Source organism: Ambystoma mexicanum, chromosome 1p (genome assembly GCF_040938575.1).
Source record: "Ambystoma mexicanum isolate Mex_15411 chromosome 1p, UKY_AmexF1_1, whole genome shotgun sequence".
Taxonomy (NCBI): Eukaryota; Metazoa; Chordata; class Amphibia; order Caudata; family Ambystomatidae; genus Ambystoma; species Ambystoma mexicanum.
In genome coordinates this window covers 1,071,234,525-1,071,256,457 of record NC_090921.1, presented here as the reverse complement: position 1 = coordinate 1,071,256,457, position 21,933 = coordinate 1,071,234,525, and the positions used below count along the sequence as shown (strand labels likewise).

The window sequence follows — 21,933 nt, the reverse complement described above, 5'->3', positions numbered from 1 at the left end:
GGGTGCGTTCTGAACCCTTTAATCTAGAAAGTGGAACTCGAGAATGTTCACCTCTGTCCCCTTGGTTATTCTTGATTGAAATTGAACCTCTGGCCTCCAGCATTAGGCAGGATGGAAGAAGAATATCTGGGGTTGGTTATGGAGGGTTCACACAGAAACGTTGGTTATGGAGGGTTCACACAGAAACGTTGGGCATATGCGGATGGCGTGCTATTGCTGTTGAGTGGCCTGGATCACTTGCTGCCGGCTTTAATGGAAGAGATTACCATGTTTAGTGCTTGTTTAGGATAAAAAATTAACTGGTCCAAGTCAGAGGCATTACCTGTTTTGCCTTGCTGCCAGAAAGATGCAATAGTGGATTTGAGTTTCAAGTGATGCCCCGAGAGGATAAAGTACCACGGGGTTTGGCTGACCTGCAGGGTGGACAGGATGATGTTGGAGAATATGGTGAGGCTGGTGTCGGTTCTGAAATCAGATTTGGAGAGGTGAAAATTGTTGAATCTGTCCCTCTGGGGGAAAGTAAATGCACCGAAGATGATCTCTGCACCCAAAATCATGTATTTTCTCAGTATGTTGCCTTTACCTGTAAGCAGGAATTTGTGGTTGGATATTAATGCTCAGCTACAGGGTTTTCTGTGGGACGACAAGCCGGTGAGAATGAAACTCTGGAAACTTCAACTACCTGTTGATAGGGGTGGCGTGGGTGTTCCTACCTTCCAAGACTACCACCTAGCTTTCATTGTGAGGCATCTGGCGCCATTTTTGAATTTTGTACTGGATGAATGGACTAGGGCGGAGGCTAGCTTGTGCGGACCATTGACACCTCAGGCTCTACTTTCAAAGAAATGTATGCAGCCCTCTGTTGCTTCATTGTTTACAGAGTTCTCGAGGGACTCTTGGAAGAAGCTTGTGCTACTTTTGGGTGGGCAGACATTTCGACGTCTGGATTCTTTGGTTTGGTGTAATCTCTAGGTCTGGAAAGTGTTCTTCTGGCCGGATGGGTTCTTTCGTGGGGTTCAGTGGATTGGTGATCAGAGGACAGATGGGAATGGCTTACCTTCACCCAGCTGCAGGCTGCTAAAAGGGTTCCTGATTGCATGATGCAGGAGTTTTGAACTCTGAAGAGGTGTATTTCTGAATTCTGAGAAGGACGAGATTGATTTTGGAGAGGAGATTGCGAAGACTGAATCAGAGGGTCATCAGGCAAGTAGGTTAAACAAACTCGTTTTGTCATCAGCAAAGGGAAATTCTGCTTTGTTGCAGGAGTGGTCTGCAAGGCTGTCTGAGGTGCGCTGAGCGACTATCTGTAGAAATGTGGTTCTGTCTTCTATCAGCCTTGGGGAGAGGTCGAGGCAGCTAAGATTTTGAACAGGGTCTATTGGACACTGGAACATCTGTTTAACAGTGGGATGTCTGTTAGTGATGTGTGCTGGGGATGTTCTCATAGGGCCAGAATGTTAGAAGACATGCTGTGGGAATGTAATAGAGTGAGACACTTCTGGGGTCGGTTGTCTTTGATATTCAACCAGTTGCTGAAGCTATCATTTCATTTATTTATTTAGATTTCTTGTAGAGCGCCTTATGCCCACAGGCCTCAAAGCGCTATCCAAACAACATATACAAACAATGTAACAAAACAGTCTGCAAGAAAACATTTTAAAAAAGCAGTTAGGGATAAAAACGCATCAAATTGCTACTAAGGAGGATAAGCAAAGTCCCACTATGAGGCCAAGGTTCGTGGAGCCCATGGGCAGATACTTACACCGTTTCAGGAACATGGGCACGGCACAGGCTCTGCACCCCACCAGAATGCAGTCTCTGTTCCCTTGGACACACCAATTGACCAGTTCTATCCTACACAGTAATTTACAGGTCGGAGGAGCGCACTACCCCGGGCCCCGTTTGTGCGCGAAGCCACGCAAGTACTTTGTTACGGAGCGCGTCTCGGGGTTCACTTTTGGAGGGTTTCGGCACATTAGTAATAATGAAGTTTCGTTTGTCCATAACCAGGGCTTTAATGACTGGGTCCCCCGGTATTGGCATGTTGGGTTTTTTCAGACGCACAGCGACTTATTAACTACATGAGGAGAAGATGGTGGTACGTCTTTCCAAAGGGATCATGTCACAGGGCTAATGCCAGCGCACAAGGTCCTAATTGCGGAAGCATGATGTTCAGCTTCCTTCAAAGACACATCCGTCTGTGTAGAACAGTTCTCTAGGCTCGCAGGCGGCAGAGTCATCAGTGCAGCATTGACTGCTTGCACCCTTTTCTCAAAGAAAAAGGCGTGATATTGCTCTGCAGAGATATCCAGAGACACTAGCCATGCATCGAAATCCTCAGCTGTATTACTGTTATTCAATTCCTTTGTAAGGGTGACTCTTCAAAGACTCCAGGGCTCGAGAATGGAATTCGTCTCGGCGTCCTTCAAAAAGATTGGGAGAGAGGGGGGGGGGCGGGAGGGGATAGCAACCCTCTTCCCCCCAGGGAGAGGGTGCCAGCATAGTAGAAGATAACCCTACCCCATTATTTGCGGAGACTTGAAGGGACGCCTGGGTGACGTTGGCGGTCCTATCCACCCCACCAGGAGTTACTGGTAGGGTGAAGATTGATTACGGCTTTGATACTCGTACTGGGAGATGATATGCTTGTGGGTGGTTTGACTTGTGCACAGAAAAAATGGTTGTGTTTAGTCAAACGTTCCCAGAAAGATACTCTTAAGTTCCGTCACTTTTCCTCGTACTCTTGGGTGTCTCACGGAACGGGACAGTCCCTTTCTCCGCATAGGATGGGACGCAGGGTTGCAGACCCACACGGTTTTTGCTAAATGCGTTTGTGTAGGTGGCACACGTGGCATTCCTGGGACACGTGCAGCTCACTTTCGCTTCGGGCCCTTCTTAGTAGATGAGCACACTTGGAAGAGGCCTTTTGTAAAAATCGCTGCAAAAGTCAAGAAAACAAAATCGAAGGCAAGTCAAGTTTTTTTTTATTTCCAATGGCACTTCGCAAGGGGAACTCTTTTTGGGGCTTCCCCAGTTACAAGAGGGGTCAAGGAGACCCTTTACCCTGTGTATTGGGAGGGCCTTCCAGTCTGCAGCCCAAGGTCCCTCGAGGAACGAGCGCCATAACCCGCTCACCTGTGCCCACAGGCCACCCGACAAGGATGGGCAAACTCCTTTCTGCACACCTGGCTCACTGGTGCCTGCGCCCATTCTAAAAAGCACTCCTATCTGTGTATGGCAACCAACAGTACTCCGTTTGGGCACAGAACTTTGAGACGATAGGCAGAAATCTCCACGCTAGGTGCAAGAGTTTAGGAAACCCTGTCCACATCTGTACCTCTGCCGCATGCCTGGGAAGTGGTGAAGACCTAAACCCCCACGCTGCTAATAACACAGGTGGAGCCAAGCATACCCCATTACTGCAAGTGAAGGATAACTGTTTAGGCCATCGTCAACACCACCTCAAGGCTTGTTACTTGGAGAGGTCGGTGCAGGATTTTACCGGCCTATGGTCGCCACCCATGAACCCTTTCTGGAACCCTCAGGTGCCCTCAGTCAATAAGCATGGGTCTGCACTAGGCACGTTCTGGCCTCATCGGGGAAGTACTGGCGCCCCCCCAATCTCCCTACTCTGTGGAAACCTGGACCACAAGTAAACCGAACACCATGGGTTCAACAGGTGCCATGCAAACCCAAGCATTTTAGCCCTGTGTACAGTGGATGCCTGGTCAGGGAAATGTTCACGAGTGCCCAGTTCTTGCAGACTGCGCACACACCCATCCTTTGCAGGATACAACATGCAGACATTGCTTCAAAAACCAATCTGATATACAGATGAATAGATGCAAACACTTTCTCACCAGACCAGACATGCAGGGCTTTTTCAAAGATATCCTGCTTGTGATTACCTTTCTCTTTTCACCAATGAGTACACTTTACGATTGGTTTTAGGAGTTTCTTGGCTCGCACCATAGCAAAGATTGGAGAAGCCAGAGTACAGTTCCACTGGCAATACAAGCACGGATAGTGAAGGGGTTCTTGAGCAGAGGTGTCAACCCTGGTAGTTAAACTGAAGGTTTGACATTCAGATGGGCAAGTTGCACTCGATGCCTGGTTGAGGAGCGAGTCTCCCCATACCGTCTATCTTGGAGGGCAATAACATCGGATCCTTTGACTTTGCCACTAATGAAGTTGGTTTTTGCTTTTCCCAACTTGCCCACCCTCACCATCCCCAACAATTTTCATTGAACCTTGCGAAAAGGACTGCTATTGAACGAGTCCAGTTGGAGAATCTGGTTCGGGGCTACTTTTTGTGGGGTTTTTTTGCCTCCTCAAAAAGGGACAGTGTGGGCTGGAAAATCATTCTTGACTTGTCCAGCTTGAACAAATTCCTCCTGTAGAAGAATTCCAAGGTGGTCACGTTGATTTAGATATTGTCTGCTCTACTGGAGCGGGATTGGTTGGACACCCTCGATCTACAGAACGCTTAAATGCATAAAGCAATTTGGATCCTGCACCACAAATACCTCAGACTCTTGATTCAAGGTGCACACTAGCATTACAAGGTGCTTCCATTCGGACTGAGATTGGCACCAAGGTTTTTCACTAAGGTAATGGAAGCCTTTATGTCACATCTGCGTCTATAGCAGATCCATCTCCACCCATATCTGGATGACTGGCTGATACGTAGATCCACCCTTTTGTGGGGTCAAGCTAGACATACAACAGGTTTATGCACTGGGCATGACGATAAATATGTAAGAGTCAACATTTACACCATCTCAAAACTACAATATATATCAATAATGTGCGACTGCACACAGGGGAACATTTTTTTCCACCTTCAGGAACTGATGAGCTTGAATTGGATCTGCCACGAGTGCCCGAGAAGGTCATTTCTACCAGTCATAAAACATAAACGCCTCCTGGGTCTGCTAGCATCCTGCATTCTAGTGGTTTTACTAGCCAGGTTGCACGTGAGGGTGATCCAGTTACAACTGTTAGCTCAGTGGTGACCGGAAACCCATCCGTGAACAGAACAGATTTCAATACCAACATGCTTGCATGTAGACCTCCATTGGTGGATGGATGAGAAAAATCTCAGTGTGAGAGTACCCTTCCCTGACCAGGATGCTGTCCACAAATGCATCCCCCTCAGGCTGGTGGAGCAATATTCGACTGCTGGGGAAATGTACAACTTATAGAATCCAGAAGAACAAATTCAATACACAAATGATCTAGAATTGAAAGGCATTGTCCTGGCAGAGAAGACAGGCTTACCAATAGTGGCTGGTCTCTGGGTATTGATTTGCTTGTTGAAATGAAAAGCAATGCAATACAAAATCCCCCTCTTGTATCTCCTGGAAAAGGGATGTGAACCTGGTGTCTAAAAACACAATCTCCCCGATAGCATCCCAATTGTCAGGTGTTAGGCAGAAACCTGTGCAGTTCCCTTAAGGAGCACTGCAAAAGATTTAAGACTACAGGTGTTGGCAGTAAACCCACTTGGTAGCAGTCTGTTCCACCCAGATTTACCTGGTAGCTGTGGCTGAGCAGTCAGACTTCCCTCAAGAAGAGTTAGGCAGTATGCAAAGTATACACAATAGGTACTCAGATACACGAATACAAGCAAACACTGACCAGAGCTTGGGTATCAAAGTATATAATTATTTATTTAAAAACACACAGTTGAAATACTCCAGCACTCTTATTGTAAAATATTCTAAACACAGTTACTATTGTAATATATACACCCCTTTTTCCTTATCAGATAAGTCACAGTAAACACCACTCATTTTCATACAGAGGTGAGTGCTTAACTAGATTGCACTCCGATAAGTTTATGAGAAAGGGAGGGAAAAAGACAGAATAGGAAAAGGTACACCCCTCTAAGATTCAGGAACACTGTTAGCAAGGCAGAGAGCAAAAAGTCACTGGTGATCCAAAGTCCAAAGGCTGGGCCCACTCTTAGAGAGAGCAGAGCACAAATGCGCCCAAGATCACACAGTTACACTATGCTTAGAAAGTCTTGCAGAGGGTTCAAAAAAAGGGTTGAGAGAGGCTTTAAGAAAGTTTAGCCAGGGTGTCCCAGACTAACCCAGGTTCGAAAGCCGGGAGCTAAATCTACCCCATACAGTCGGTCGCAAGGGAAGCCAGGCGGGACACGGTACCTTAAGTGGGAAGGATCCTCCAGCGGTGGCAGATCTTCCTGGCAGTGGGTGCAAGTTGCGTCATCGTCCAGGGGAAGAGAAGATCTCGATTTGGAGGAAAGATGAAGGTCGTTGCACTACCAGGGAAGAAACCAGCCGCGGAGTCTTCCGGTTAAAGGTGGTACCTTTGTTTCGCGATCGTGGTAAAACGTGGTATCCCGGTTGCCGAGGTTCTTGGCACGGGCAAGGCGGCCACGAGGTACGTCGGGAAAGCGAAACGACAGTGAAACTGGTTATCCCCACCAGTCAAAGGAAGAACACTCTCCGGCGGGAGATCTCCTCTGTCATCGGGAAAAGTGGTGAGGCAGTCCAGCAGGGCTCCACCGGTGGTGGTGTCGTGGCAGGTCGGCTCAGCTTCTCCCTCGTCGGATTCTTAGGTCCTGTGGCGACTTCTGAAGTTCCAGTCCCCAAAGCCCTGCTTTTATGCAGCAAACCCCCATTCACTCAGCCTAGCTGTCACTCAAACATGCTAAGTGGTGAGCCAGCCGGCTCACCACTTGGGCCAATCAGGATGGAGTGCGACTTGAGTTGCCTAGGCAACTCAGTCCAGGGTGCCTAAATTCCCCTCCACCCCTCTTAAGTACCCCAGACAGAGTGGCACCACTTTGGAGGGCTTCTGTGGAGAAGCCCGCCAAAAAGTGGAACAAAGGGCTCGACTTGGGTTGGAGTTACAGAAGAGAACACAAACGCCATTTTAGAATCAAGTTTTGGCAAAAAATACCAACCAGAGAATTAATATTAATTAAATAAACCGCCGGTATGTTCGAGGCTACCGTAAATAATTAAATAAAGATAGTAGCCTAAAACAATGGGAAATCCCATAGGAAAATATTTGCGGTTGAATATAAAAAGTAGTATCCACTGCCACCAGCCAAAACTCGATCAGGGGGGATGGAAACATGCCCCCTCGACTAACAGACCCTGGGGCAATCGAATTGCCCCAGCCAGTACGTCCACAATATGATGGTTTGTACTGGTTCTGTTCAGAATTTAAGACTAGTAAAGTCAATGGTGACTTTACATGCCCTGGGAGACAGTAGTCAGTCCCAGGGTATAGAGTCTATATTGGGGGGTCACTATGACACCCCTGTGTCACTGCACTGAGGGTGCTGTGTAACGCACATCACAAAAACACATGAAGCCCTATGGAGTAAAAGACCCCATAGCCCATTAAACACATCTAGATTCAAAGAAACACACTCAAATCATGTCCAAGAGTGAGGGTAAAAGAGTCTCACCCTTGCCAGGAGAAAAAAATAAACCCCAAAAATCCAGCAAAGCTGCGGGGGGACTCACTAGGTTAGGAAATTCAGCCTAAACAGAGAATTCTCCCTAACATCAGGCGAGGAAAACATCAGGGTGGATGCCTTGAGTCAGAGAACACACACAGGCTACACAAGTGGGAACACAGTCGGGAGACATTTCTAGAGGTGTTTCATGCCTTGTGTACACAAGGAATGTGAGCTCTGTGCATCTCGGAAAGGGAAGGGTGCTGATTGTCAGAGGGGTGCCTTCTTGCTCACCTGCGATGGTCAGACAATTTATGCAAATTGAAGCGAACAGTTGTCGGATAATCCTGGTAGATCCCTCCTGGCTGAAAAATATCTATTTTTCAGACCTCCAAAATCATAAATGTTGAATGCCACCACCCCTCTTCACCGCAGCCGCTTGCCAGTTGGCCAGACAGGGCTGGTTCTTCATCCTCAACGCACAATCTTTCTTCAGCTACTTGGTCCCTGATGACTGGGGATGTCCAAAAGAAATATGGAAATCATTAAGGCAGCCAGGAATTGGTCCACCAGATCCCAATATGCAAGTAAATGTATGCGTTCCCGGTGCCTGGGGAAAGCAAATGTGGATGGTGTACTGTCCTTTATTACAAACTGAGCAGAATCAGGGGTGTCTGTGTTCTGCTTCAGAACTTTGAGAGTAATAGGACCCTACCTAAATCGAAAAATAGTGATCTCATTAGCAAACCCTTTAGTGAAAGCGCTCTTCATTGGGCTACTGAGACTTTTCCCACCGAAGTAGCCCCACGGCGCCTCAATCTCAATGTGGTGGTAGTGGTGCTCATGCACAAGCCTTTAGCCTCGTTGGATTTGAAGGGGGGCCCCATATATATTTTTTCACAGGGGAAGATGTAGTGCTTAAAACCAACTCAAGCTTTCCGCCAAAGGTTGTAGGTAATTTTCATATCATTGAGGATATACCACTACCTGTTTCATTTCCGTCTCGTTGCATTGGGGGGAGAAAGGAGCATGCACACTTTAGACGTGGCAATACCATTAACATTCTACCTCAAACTAACAAAAGAAATCAGAAAAGGAACACAGCTGTTCGTGACCCTTTGTGGAACAGAGCAGTGTACATAAGCATTGAAGGCTTGACTGGCATGATGATTGCTCTCTGCCATACTGGGCAAGTGCCCCTCCTTACGAGCTCACTGCTCATCTGGGGGCGATTACCAGCCTCTGTTGCCTGTATATCTGCAAGGCAGCAACGTGGGCCAATCCACATTCTTTCTGTAAGCACTACTCTCTCGACTGCAGTTCAAGGAATGATGTGACCTTTGTGCACGTGATTCTAATGAATCTTTTTGCTACATAGGTTCAGCCAAGCTCACCTCCTTGCGGGATGCTTTAAAATCTCCCAAGAGTATGGAGGACATGGAACGGGGCATAAGAGTATCAACATGTTACTCAACGTAGTGACGACTGTGCCGCTCGTCTGTAGTCCCATTTCCTCCAGGAAAGGGGACTATGGACTAAGACTACTTTTGTCAGTATGATGAGTAGCAGACACATTCCAAACCTTTATAATGATGTGCTATTTATATAGGCTTTCGCTAAATCGCCTTACGTGGAATATATTTACATACAATATCACCCAACCCAAGTTGGTACTCCTGTATCGACCTCGGAAGGATGAAAGGCTGAGTTGGCCTTGCTAGGATTCGAACCTGCGACCTGAAGATCGCACACACATGGCAGCAACAAGCGCTCAGCCTGCTGAGTTATCTTAACGGCTTTAGAATTCTAGAAAATCCCCTGAAATTCCCTTTTTTCTTGCTGCTGTTCAGCCAAGAGAAGTATCTCTCCTCTTTTAGATCACTCTTGTCATCTTAACATTTAGTCATCCTATAATTTTGGGAGGAGTGTGAAGCAAGTTCAGATATAACTATTAAAATGTGTGCTTTTTGTTGTAACCTTTGTGAACCACCCACATAGTGATGTTTGTATAAGAGAAGTAATATTGCTGAAGGCAGAGCTGGCACAGCCGGTTACACTTAACTTATTGAATTGTAGGGGCTCCATTATGAGTACGGTGGTAATCATAAAGCAGACAGTATTTTAAATACCATCTGTTTTTTATCATCCACCCTCGCTGTCAGATGGCGTTGCATTGTAACAGTTCATGACTTGGTAGGAAAGCTCCCTGGAAATGTTTGGTGAATCTGGACGCGTGTTCGTCCACTGTAAAGGTGAAAGCGTCATTATTATCATCATGATTAGTACAAATATAAAATGTGCTTGCCCCTTTCCACAATGCCCGTTTTGCGTGAGCTATTCCGCTAATATAGGGGCCACGGTGGCGCTGCGGGATTTGCAGGCAGTAGAATGCGCCTTCTGTGTTTGGAAAGTGAGGCCGAGAAAACCAGCGCATTCTCCCGGTCTTGTCTCTAACGTGCACACGTGAGTGCACTGCAGCCAAGAGTCCTTAGCTAGGCCGGCACAGCAGCGGCTTGACGCTCGGCTGTTCCGCACGCACGCTTGCCGTCCCTTTCAGAGTGTCCATGGCTTTATTTATTATTGGGATAGGATTCCATCCTGTAAAGGTACTGCATCCCTTGAGGTTCCTGGCCGTCACAAATACTGCAATGGTAGTAGCCTTATTGCCGCCTCTACTTTATTGCTGAATTAATACCACACACCCCCTAATGGGGGGGAGGCAATAGTAAAAGATGACATTTAACAAACATGTAAACACACACCTGGCTGCATACCCATTAGAACCAACCAGATGTGCATGATTCCTAGACGCAAATATATTGTGCAGCTTGTCGCCCAAAATGAAGCAACTCTCTCAAAAGCTCTGTTGTTTTGTGATCGCCAACCTGTGTTCCGTTTCTACCAAACTGTTCAGTTGGAGATTATGAACTCCTGTCCTTTGTTTTATTAAGTGAAGAGCTTTTCTGCTGCGCTGATCACCAGCTCCAGGGCTTGTCCGGAGAGGGTCTTATTGTGCCCCCACTAGGTGTATCCAGACCTTGGTTTGCTTTATGATTAGAAGTGCAGCCCCCATTTCAAACTCTTCTTTGTACTACATGTTTGCTGACACATATACCGTAAACTGACTGGTTCAGCAAACCGCTTTTGGCCTGCCCATCCTGCCCAGGGGCTGCAAGCTCTTGTATAAAAGAGGAGAATCAAATGGACTGATACAAAGGGAGGGTTAATGAGGCCGAGGAAAGGAGCAATCGGGACAGTTGTTTAACGATCAGTGTAGGAGTTTTTTTCTTGAACTGTGAGTATTAAAAAGTGACTGTGTTGCAGCATGGGCTTCCACGAGGTAACCCCTTTATGGGGTAGCGGTCTCTCCATGCTGTTTTGACTGCCAGCACAACACATACCCCCAATTGTGTCTCTAGCAGATAATGGCTGATCCAGTGATTGAAAGTAGGATGGGTGTCTTTTGCAGAAGACCTGTTGTGTTGTGCAGTGGATCTTAAAGCTTGGTTGACTGGGAGCTGATGGAAGTCCAGAAGATGAGTCCTGTCAGAGGTTTGATTGTCTGTGTTGATCAAACCGGCAGCCGTGTTTAGGATGAGCGGAACCGTGTTCATGGGCCTGATTGGCCGGTTAGACTGCACAGCATTCTTTACAGCAGTTGATTTGTTAAATGGTGCTTTCCCGTGTTATTTATTTTCCTCTCGGGTGAATGTTGCCCAGGGCACACACTACAACAGTCTGGTTCGAGATGAGCTCTCGAGCTTTAGTATGCTCTGCAATGCACCAAACGAAATTTCATATTCAGCTTATTTTTATGAATTTCACTGGGAAGATGTGGTCTTGGTGGGAGGGATGTTACTCTCAGCATCGGCAGACTATTGGGCTCTGTAAATAGATAGGAGCTCAATGCCTGTGTTTTTTAAAATCTATTCTGCTGATCTAAGCAACACCGCCACACACATTTAAGGGAAGGCCAAGTTAGAGATGGAAGTGTTTTTGTCCATTTCATGAAATACCATATACCCTTTCTGCTCTACAGATGAGACTGACGTGGCATCTGAGAAGGACTCGCAAGCGAGTGGGTCCATCGTATGGGATAAGTTCACATATTTCAAACCATCGCTTCAGATACGTCTCGAAAGTGAGGACGCCAAGTCTGCCCGTGACATTTTCATTCGAGGTAAGACATCATTGGTTAAACTTCCCATCATCAAAATTCATGGTTGTGTAGCTTAACCACCTGGAACATGGGAAGCTCCTGTTGTGCTTTTTTCAAATATGCATTTTATTCGATTTATTTTTTAAGTTTTGGCTCATTTGCCATATGCATACATTGTTCCTTTAATGCGCCAGGGATAGAGCGAAAAAGAGGAAATGGAAAAGGGTACACACATTGACCGTCCCAAGTCGTGAATCCAGGCACTACGGGAAAAGAGGATGTTTTTGAGGTAATGAGGATATCAGGCAAAGCTATCTAGGTGAAGGCTTGCTTTGATAGTTTTTCTTTCCATGCCGTTGCCCTCTGAAGGTACTCCCACAATGAGGGGCATTGGACTAACAGGACTGCCCTCCACATGTCATGTGTACTGTTTTTCATTCTCTGAGTAAAGGAAGGTCTCGTAATTCAGATCTGTGCTCGGATAGGTGTGCAATATCTGGGTCAGTGCCTCTTCATTACCAATGGCTTCCAGAATGTCCCTGTCACCTGCCCCATACCCTTCTGGGGAGTTTGAAGCCTGCACACTGTACCTCAGAACTAGCCCCCAGACAGGAAGTCCGGTTTGGCTGACTCTCGCTTATTTATGACTCATACCACATGGACCCCAGTAGGAATGTTTTCAGAAAACAGTTATTTTTGTTAAACTCTGAACGAGTCCCAAGAGAGCAACACCAATACTAAGATGGTCACTGTGACAGGGAACATCCCTGTCCAGTGCATATAGAGTTGGAGTTTTTATAGAACGTAAAATGCAACTGCTAATATACTATGCATTTTAGTGTATTCCATTGTGGATTGAGACACGATCAGTGCAGTTATGTGCATGTTTAACGTGTACTGTCACCTCCTGTCCTTAGGCTATGTTTGTTGGTGCACTAGGAGCGAGTATTTAAGTATACTATCTTCAGAATCTGCGTGCCATTGCTCAGAATACCGGGGCACTGCTACTTTCTTGCACATGATGCACGGATGCTCACATGTAAATGAGAATCCGTTTGTTATTGAGCTGTCAAACCTTGCTGTGCCCTTGTTTCCCTGTCAGTAATTTCACAGTTCTGTGTTCCTCACTGAGTTTCTGGTTCAATGCTTCTCCTGCTTTACTTTCTTCTGCTTTCCACTCCAGGTCAGCTTTGATTCGGTTCATGTCAATGCTGCATGTATAGGTACAGGCCTTGGTTCGGAGATCATTTTAATATTAGCATGTCAAATAGAGTTGCATTCAAACTTAGCTTTATTTCGGCCGAAACCTTAAAAGCAATTCATTTCCTAAACACAGACAATAAATACTTTCCATCATCGTGTCACGAGGTATAACAACGTGGTGAAACAAGGACATGGTCTAACAACATAACAAATAAAATCGATTTTGCCGGTGGATTCCAAGATGGCTGTGTAAAGACTGGAGGGGGGTGTCTGTACCTCTGCTCTCTATATGGTAGAGGAGAGGCACAGAGGACCCCAGCCAAGATTCTCTATTGTGGTAGCAATGGACAAGCAATCAAGGCGTCGATGGATCCTTCTTGAGTGACCCCCTTTCAAGCAGGAGTCACGGATCGTCGAGAGGCGTCGAAGAAAGTGAACTTGGCGTCGATGAGAAGTTCAAGGGTGCCGAGACCACGACGTCGATCCAGGCGGTGCTCGTCGGCGACGTCCTGCGAGGATGAGGTGTGCGGGGCAACTCGGCGATTGATTGTTCAGGACCGCAAAGAGTTTCTGAAGAACTGTGGCCCAGCAAGGGCGTCGAGTCGCCGAAGTCTTTGTGGTCTCTGGGTGGCGGGAAACCCACCGGCGGATTTTCCTCGGTACGTCGGCGGCCTTGACTTTCTCCGGCGGGACAAAGCGGTCGACGTTGCGGACAAGGGAGTCCTTCGATTCAAATGTTCTTAGGCAAAGGAGCGGGCGGCTCCGGTCGTTGGCGGCACGGCGTCAAGCGGTCCCCGCGTCTGGGCAACACAACTTCGACGGGCCTCCAGCGGTCACACAAACCTGCGAACCCTGGTCGACTGCAATGGACTTCGACAGAGGCGAAGTCCGGGTGCTTCACTTCGTTCTCCTCAGCAGTCCCGTCTCGGGTCAGCAGCCTTTCGAGGGTCTGACTTCCAGGGAGCTTCGGCGAAGGTCAGCGGTGCTCAATGGTCCCTCGGAGCACGGGAAGAGGGCGCCTTACCAGGTCCTCTCTCGGATCAGTCCTTGACGAGTTCGGCAGCTTTCAGATCAGGTTGAAGCAAATGCAACAGCAAGTCTTCTTCTTCCAGCTGGGCGTCGAGGATCAGCAGTTCCAGTTACTCTTCAAGTGTAGACACAGCTTCTGAACAATTTCCAGTGGTGAGAGGTCCCCAGATATACTATCTTGTCTCTCATCCACACTGCTGGCTCACACTCAGCAGCCAATCATACAGAAGGGCATTCATGCAATCAGTCAGCCAATCAGACACACAGTGCATTCAGGCCATCCTCCTCCCTCTCAGACACTCACAACAAGGAATGTGGATTGGGACAAGTACCCAGCCATTCAACACTACACACTGCATTCAGGCCAGTTTCGTGCAGGGCTGTCTCAGTCTTTGTCTCTCATACCAGTAACCAGACAGCCACAACAAGAAGTGCATATTGGTCACACACTCCATTCACCCAGGTCTCACCCACAGGGCGTACCCACAACATACAGTCACTGGGAAGACTCCAGCCAGTCTGGACTGGACTTCACAACAACACCATATATGGAACTTCCACCCAACAGCCAGTCAGGGGGAAGGGACAGAGTCAGGGCTTCCCAGGACTTTGGGAAAACAAGGTAACAGGCAATAGAAAGCAAGAGGCCACAGGGGCCATCTTGTTTTCCACCCGGAATCAACTGATTCCAATGGCAGGGCCTGGGTATCCCAAAATGGACGATACTCAGAGAACCTGTCAAATTAAGCATGGAGCTGTCACCAGCCCAAACCCTGCTCTGTGGGCCACCCACAGGTGCCCAAAAACATACACTAGGGGCACAGGGTTGTACCCCCACCCACGGGTGCTGTAAGGGTATCCCATGGGTCTGTACACCAAACCAAAAGAGAGAGAGCTGCACCGCCAGGAGTCCCACATGAACTCCTGCGCGGAAAAAACTACAGAACACAGGATAAAAAGGCAGTATAGGACAAGGATACGGAGGCCCTGTTCCTCCGATGCATTTCCAGCATCACAGTCACCCCCCCCAGACTGAAGTGGAGGGTGCCTAATGTCGCACTGGATAGACATCCTCATCCAGACGGTCAACATACCTTCTGGAAAGGCCATCTGCATTACCGTGACTCTTCCCTGGTGTGTGCTCTATGGTGAAGTCTAGCCCTTGCAGGCTAATGGACCACCTGAGCAGTTTCGGGTTTTCACCCTTCATCTGCATAAGCCACTTCAGGGGCTTATGATCTGTTTGGACCTTGAAGGTAGACCCCGTAAGGTAGGGCCTAAAACACCTAAGGCTCCAAACTACACTGAAACATTCCTTCTCAACAGTAGCCCACCTAAGTTCTCTACCCTTGAGTTGTCTACTGATGAAGATGATAGGATGTTCCCTCCCTTTGTCATCTAACTGGGACAAGACAGCTCCAATTCCGGTGTCGCAGGCATCCATCTGGACGATAAAGGGTCGGCTGTAGTCAGGCGCACACAACACAGGTGCCCTACACAGACTTTCATTCAAGCCATCAAAGGCCCTCTGACAGTCTTTAGTCCAATTAACCTTCCTAGGTTGTTTGGGTGAAGTCAGAGCTGTCAGTGGTGCAGCTATGGTTCCATAGTCTGCCATGAAATTGCGATAATACCCAGTGAGGCCCAAAAAGGCTCTCACCTGGGTTTGAGTAGTGGGAGTCTCCCAGTCCTGTACATCCTGTACCTTACTGGGGAGAGGTTGGATTTTACCCCCTCCTACCTCATGACCAAGATATGTGACTTTCCCCTGAGCTATCTGGCACTTGGTGGGCTTGATAGTGAGGTTAGCCCTTTTCAAGACCTGCAACACCTTATCCAGATGTGTCAATTGCTCTTCCCAAGTGGAACTGTAGACGGCAATGTCGTCTAAGTAAGCCACACAAAAGGCTTCCAGCCCACTGAGCGCATGGTTGACCAAGTTCTGGAAGGTGGCAGGGGCATTCTTCAACCCAAAAGGCATGACCCTAAACTGGTAGAGTCCCTCTGGTGTTGAGAACACCATCTTTTCCTTGGCATGGTCCGTCAGAGCTATTTGCCAATAGCCTGAGGTAAGGTCAAAGGTGCTCACAAATTTGGCAGCACCTATGGTGTCCACAAGCTCATCAGCCCTGGGCAATGGGTGCGCATCAGTCTTGGTGACGGCATTGACTCCTCTGTAGTCCACACAGAACCTCCAATCCTTGGTACCTGCCTGGGAACCTGCCTTGGGGACAAGGACCATGGGACTGGACCAGGGACTGGTTCAGGGTTCAATAACACCCAGATCCAACATCTTAGCGACCTCAGCCTGGATGTGGTTCTTAACAGTATCTGACATACGGTAACTCCTGCTTTTGACAGACACACTGTCACCAGTGTCAATCTCGTGCTTACACCACGGTGTAAGGCCTGGCGTCAGTGAAAACAGAGAGTCCTGCAGGCCCTTTGCTGCTCTGTTGTCAAATCGGGAGAGAGATGCACTCCGTCCACTGAGCCATCCTGAGGGTTGCTATGCAGCAAATCAGGAAGGGGCTCACTCTCATCCTCTTCTTGCTCTGAAGCTAGCAAGAGACATGAGACTTCTGCTCGCCTGTGGAAAGGTTTGAGCCTATTAACATGGAATACCTGAGGGGCTACCCCAGGGGCTCCCATGTCAACCAGATAATTGACCTCGCCCATCTTGGAGATTATCCTGAAGGGTCCAGTCCATTTATCTGCCAATGCCCGAGGCTTGGTAGGATCCATCACAAGGACCTCCTGTCCCGAGTCCAATCCACTTGCGATGCTTTAAGGTCGTGCCAGTACTTATTAAATTCCTGGCTGGCCTTGAGATTCGCTGTTGCCTGACCCATCATCTCTGCCATCCTCCGTCTGAGGCCTAACACATAGTCCTCCACTTGCTTGGCAGGACCTGGAGGGGTGGCTTCCAAACCTTCTCTGATCAAGGCAAGGGGCCCCCTCACGGGATGTCCAAAGAGTAACTCAAAGGGGCTGAAACCAACACCCTCTTGAGGTACCTCTCTGTAAGCAAACAGCAGGCATGGCAGGAGGAGATCCCATTTCCTCCTTAGGGGCTCTTCCAAAGCACCTATCATGCCCTTGAGAGTTTTATTAAATCTCTCAACCGGACCATTGGTCTGGGGATGGTAAGAGGTGGAGAACGTGTAGGTTACTCCGCACTCTTTCCACATGGTTTTCATGTAACTAGACATGAAGTTGGAACCTCTGTCAGAGGCAACCTCCTTAGGGAATCCAACATGGGTGAAAATGCCCAGGAGAGCCCTGGCAACCACCTTAGCGGTTACAGTCCGAAGGGGTATATCCTCAGGGTACCTGGTGGCATGATCTACCAAAACCAGGATGAACCGATGTCCCCCTGAAGTGGGAGGGTCCAGGGGACCGACGATGTCAATGCCCACCCTCTAAAATGGTGTGCCAACCACTGGCAATGGCTGCATTGGGGCAATGACACTGCCTCCAGTCTTGCCAGAGAACTGACAAGTTGGGCAGGTCCTACAGTGGGACTCCACTTCTACTCCCAATCCGAGGCCAGTAGAAATGGGCAGAGAACCTCTTCTTAGTCTTCTTGGTACCAAGATGAGCAGCCAAGGGCACCTCATGCGCCAACTGCAGTAGGAAGGGCCTGTAAACCTGGGGTACCACCAACCTCTTGAGGGCACCAGGTTCAGGCTTAGTGGGCTCACGAACAAGGAGCTCACCCTCCCAATATATCCGGAAGGTCCTAGGCACTTCTCCTTGTGCCTGGGACAGGGCTGTTTCCTCAGACCCTCGAGAGAGTGGCACTCTCTCTGACCCTTACAGAAGTCTGCCCGGGAGGGTCCCCCTTCAACTAACAAGCATTGAAGATCGGGATGATCCTCCGGGTTGAGAACCTCTCCCACAGGAGAGTCTTCTGGCTCTTCTCCCACAGGAGTTGAGACGGGGGTTTATCACTGGGCCCAGCCCGTCCGGAGCATGGATCCCAATGGGTGCTGTATGAACAGCAGGAAGAGAAGGAGCTCCCTCCACAGAGGTGGCCTTCTTGGTCTTCCTTCTTCTTGCCTTAGGCCTCGCCTTTGGCTCGGGCACCTGACTCACAGCCAGACCCTGTGTTACCTGTGACCTAGTGACTGCAGCAGCAGTCATGGGAAGACCATCCGAGATCAACCCCAACTCTACTAGATCATTACCTAACAGAATGTTAGCAGGGACACTTTCCTGAACCAGGACAGGAAGCTTTGCTGTCTTGTCTCCAATTATGAGTGTGACTAAGGCTACAGGCGATAATTTGGGAGGCCCACCAGCTAACCTGGTGGTTCTCAGAGGAGCACCTACATAGTCCTCTGGCTTGAGCAGGGTCCTGTCCACCACTGACATGCTTGCCCCAGTGTCTCTCAAACCAGTAGAAGGCTGGCCATTCAAGAGGACACTTCTCAAAAATCTACAGGTGTTCTGTGGGATAGTCGCCAGTACTTCCGCGTACTAGTCCCAGGCCCCAAGGGACACTAAGGAAATCTCTACAGGGGCACCAAATGTAGAGATTTCTACCCTGTAGAGGGGAGGACACCTCAGACATGGGGTAAGAGTAGGTCAGGCTGATAGCCTGTACCCCAAGTGCCTTACCTTTACACTAGGAGTCACCCCTCTTGGATCCAGAGCCCCACAATCCCAACAAGTGCACAAGTGCCGGGAGTGCGGGGTACGGTACTGGAACCACTAGGAGCCTGCTTTGCAGCAGGTGGACCACTACTCTTATTCCCACCCACAGATGATTTATCCCCACTAGATCTTTGGGTTTTAGGACAGGGGGGGTTTAGGTTTACCAGACTGTGACTGCTTTTGGGACTCCTCAGCTTTCTGAGAGGCCCCCTTTTCTTTGTCTTTGTCCTTCCCACTGGAGTCCTTAGGGGAGGTGGGAGACCCACTTGTCAGCCAACCTAGCCAGCTTAAAGGGATCCAAAATGTTCTGGTCAGCAACATACTGACGCAGCTCTGGTGAACAGGCTTCAGAAAAATGCTCAAAAAACAACAGATGGGACAATTCAACAAACGTTTTCACTTTGTATCCATCAATCCACACCATCATGTTCATGTGCGCAGCACTCACCCAGTCAACCCAAGACACATTCTCTCTTTTCTTAAAATCCCTGAACCTTTTAAGGTATTGGGTAGGTGTCTTGCCAAACTTGGCAATCAAAGCAGATTTCATACACTCATACTGACCCCTTTCTTCCACACTCAGCTTCAGAATACAGTCATACCCAGTCTGAGGCACTCTGCTTAACAAGCACTTAGCCCAATCTCTTTTGTCAACATCATGAATTGCACAAGCCATTTCAAACGCTTCAATCCATTGGAGGATATCGGAACCCTCCGCAAACACACCAACCAAATCTTTCATAAACTTGGTGGCTAGGGACCTGCCACTCTCAACTGGTTTAGCTAAAGTCTCCACTCTAGCTTTCTCTAGCTGGATTCTTTGGTGCTCAGTGTCCCTATCTTTGAGTATCACTTGCTGTGCCAACTCCTCTTTCTTCAACTCGGCTTTGGTTGCCAACTTTATGTATTGAAAGGCTAACTGTTCCCGTTGTAGCTCCAATTTCAAAAGTTCAATCTTCAGGGCTTCCCCCTGAAGAGCAGTGCTGGGGTTTGGAACAGAGGCAGCAGGAATGGTGGCATTCCCAGAAACAGATTCAGCAGAAACCCCAGGGGCAGAGTCCTCATTGGTTGCATTCCCCTCTTCATCAAGAGTTTCACCATCAGTCTGGTAGTCCACCAGGGCAGCTATCAGCTCAGGCCTAGACTTATCCACAAAGTCTAACTCCCTGGCTTCACAAGCACTCCGGAGAGCCTCTAAACTCATCCTAGTCAATTTACCATTTGCAATAGACTCCATTGCTTGTAATGCAGTTATTTTGTACACAACTAAACCTTAATTTAATATAATAAAGTGCAGATATTTTGTAAGTGGCACGGTTATACACTGATTCTTAAAACCATAAGCATCCCACCGCTGCCACCAGTGTAAAGACTGGAGGGGGGTGTCTATACATCTGCTCTCTATATGGTAGAGGAGAGGCACAGAGGACCCCGGCCAAGATTCTCTATTGTGGTAGCAATGGACGAGCAATCAAGGTCTAGCTTCTCAGGAGGTGATGCAGGCTGGTTCTTAAGTACAGTGTAGTCCCCGAACCCCCACAAAGGAATGTCCACACACTGTATTACTGAAAACACAGTCTTTATATAATTAATATTCAAAGGTATGTACACTATCACAATAACGCACTTTGTACTCAGAAATCAACAATGGTAAATATATACAATTCTAAAGTGGTACCACCAATATTATCAGATCTCATTAAAGTGCATCATCTATACTGTTAGAATGTCACACAGATCAATAACAAGGAAACCAGCAGTAGAGAAAGGAGAAAAAGCAAGATGGTTGAAACAATAGGCAGATTACTGGCCTCTACCTAGACACAGTTCTGTGTGGAGATCCCCCCCACCTGGGCAATCTGTGAAATAAAGATATATAGCACAAGCCCAGTCCATATATTGCTCAATAGTCTTATTCTCTCCTATAATGTTTTTACCCCCCCAATGTACCTGGTGGAGTAGAGTTCTTCGAAGAAGCGTCGATGGATCCTTCGTGAGTGACCCCCTTTCAAGCAGGAGTCACGGATCGTCGAGAGGCGTTGAAGAAAGTGAACTTGGCGTCGACGGCGTCGATGAGAAGTTCGAGGGTGCCGAGACCACGACGTCGATCCAGGCGGTGCTCATCGGCGACATCCTGCGAGGATGAGGTATGCGGGGCACCTCGGCGATTGATTGTTCAGGACCGCAAAGAGTTTCTGAAGAACTGTGGCCCAGCAAGGGCGTCGAGTCGTCGAAGTCTTTGTGGTCTCTGGGTGGCGGGAAACCCACCGGCGGATTCTCCTCGGTACGTCGGCGGCCTTGACTTTCTCCGGCGGGACAAAGCGGTCGATGTTGCGGACAAGGGAGTCCATTGATTCAAATGTTCTTAGGCAAAGGAGCGGGCCGCTCCGGTCGTTAGCGGCACAGCGTCAAGAGTTCCCCTTGTCTGGGCAACACAACTTCGACGGGCCTCCAGCGGTCACACAAACCTTCGAACCCTGGTCGACGGCAATGGACTTCGACAGCGGCGAAGTCCGGGTGCTTCAATTCGTTCTCCTCAGCGGTCCCGTCCCGTCTCGGGTCGGCAGCCTTTCGAGGGTCTGACTTCCAGGGAGCTTCGGCGAAGGTCAGCGGTGCTCGTTGGTCCCTCGGAGCATGGGATGAGGGTGCCTTACCAGGTCCTCTCTCGGATCAGTCCTTGACCAGTTTGGCAGCTTTCAGATCAGGTTGAAGCAAATGCAACAGCAAGTCTTCTTCTTCCAGCTGGGCGTCGAGGATCAGCAGTTCCAGTTACTCTTCAAGTGTAGACACAGCTTCTGACCAATTTCCAGTGGTGAGAGGTCCCCAGATATACTATCCTGTCTCTCATCCACACTGCTGGCTCACACTCAGCAGCCAATCATACAGAAGGGCATTCATGCAGTCAGTCAGCCAATCAGGCACACAGTGCATTCAGGCCATCCTCCTCCCTCTCACTCACAACAAAGAATGTGGATTGGGACAAGTACCCAGTCATTCAACACTACACACTGCATTCAGGCCAGTTTCGTGCAGGGCTGTCTCAGTCTTTGTCTCTCATACCAGAAACCAGACAGCCACAACAAGAAGTGCATATTGGTCACACACTCCATTCACCCAGGTCCCACCCACAGCACGTACCCACAACATACAGTCCCTGGGAAGGCTCCAGCCAGTTTGGACTGGACTTCACAACAACACCATATATGGAACTTCCACCCAACAGCCAGTCAGGGGGAAGGGACAGAGTCAGGGCTTCCCAGGACTTTAGGAAAACAAGGTAACAGGCAATAGAAAGCAAGAGGCCACAGGGGCCATCTTGTTTTCCATCAGGAATCAACTGATTCCAATGGCAGGGCCTGGGTATCCCAAAATGGAGGATACTCAGAGCACCTGTCAAATTCAGCATGGAGCTGCCACCAGCCCATACCCTGCTCTGTGGGCCACC

The 21,933-nt window shown here is 48.5% G+C and overlaps 1 protein-coding gene across 3 annotated transcripts in view; it reads left to right on the top strand.

Moving 5' to 3' along the window:
- The window catches only part of LRRC71 (leucine rich repeat containing 71), a 1,520,862-nt gene that overhangs the window by 272,423 nt on the left and 1,226,506 nt on the right, over positions 1-21,933 (top strand). For all 3 annotated transcript variants that reach the window (XM_069604555.1, XM_069604558.1, XM_069604556.1), the window contains one exon: positions 11,478-11,618. In XM_069604555.1, the coding sequence (XP_069460656.1) occupies positions 11,478-11,618 (141 nt within the window). The remainder of the gene's footprint in view (positions 1-11,477; positions 11,619-21,933) is intronic.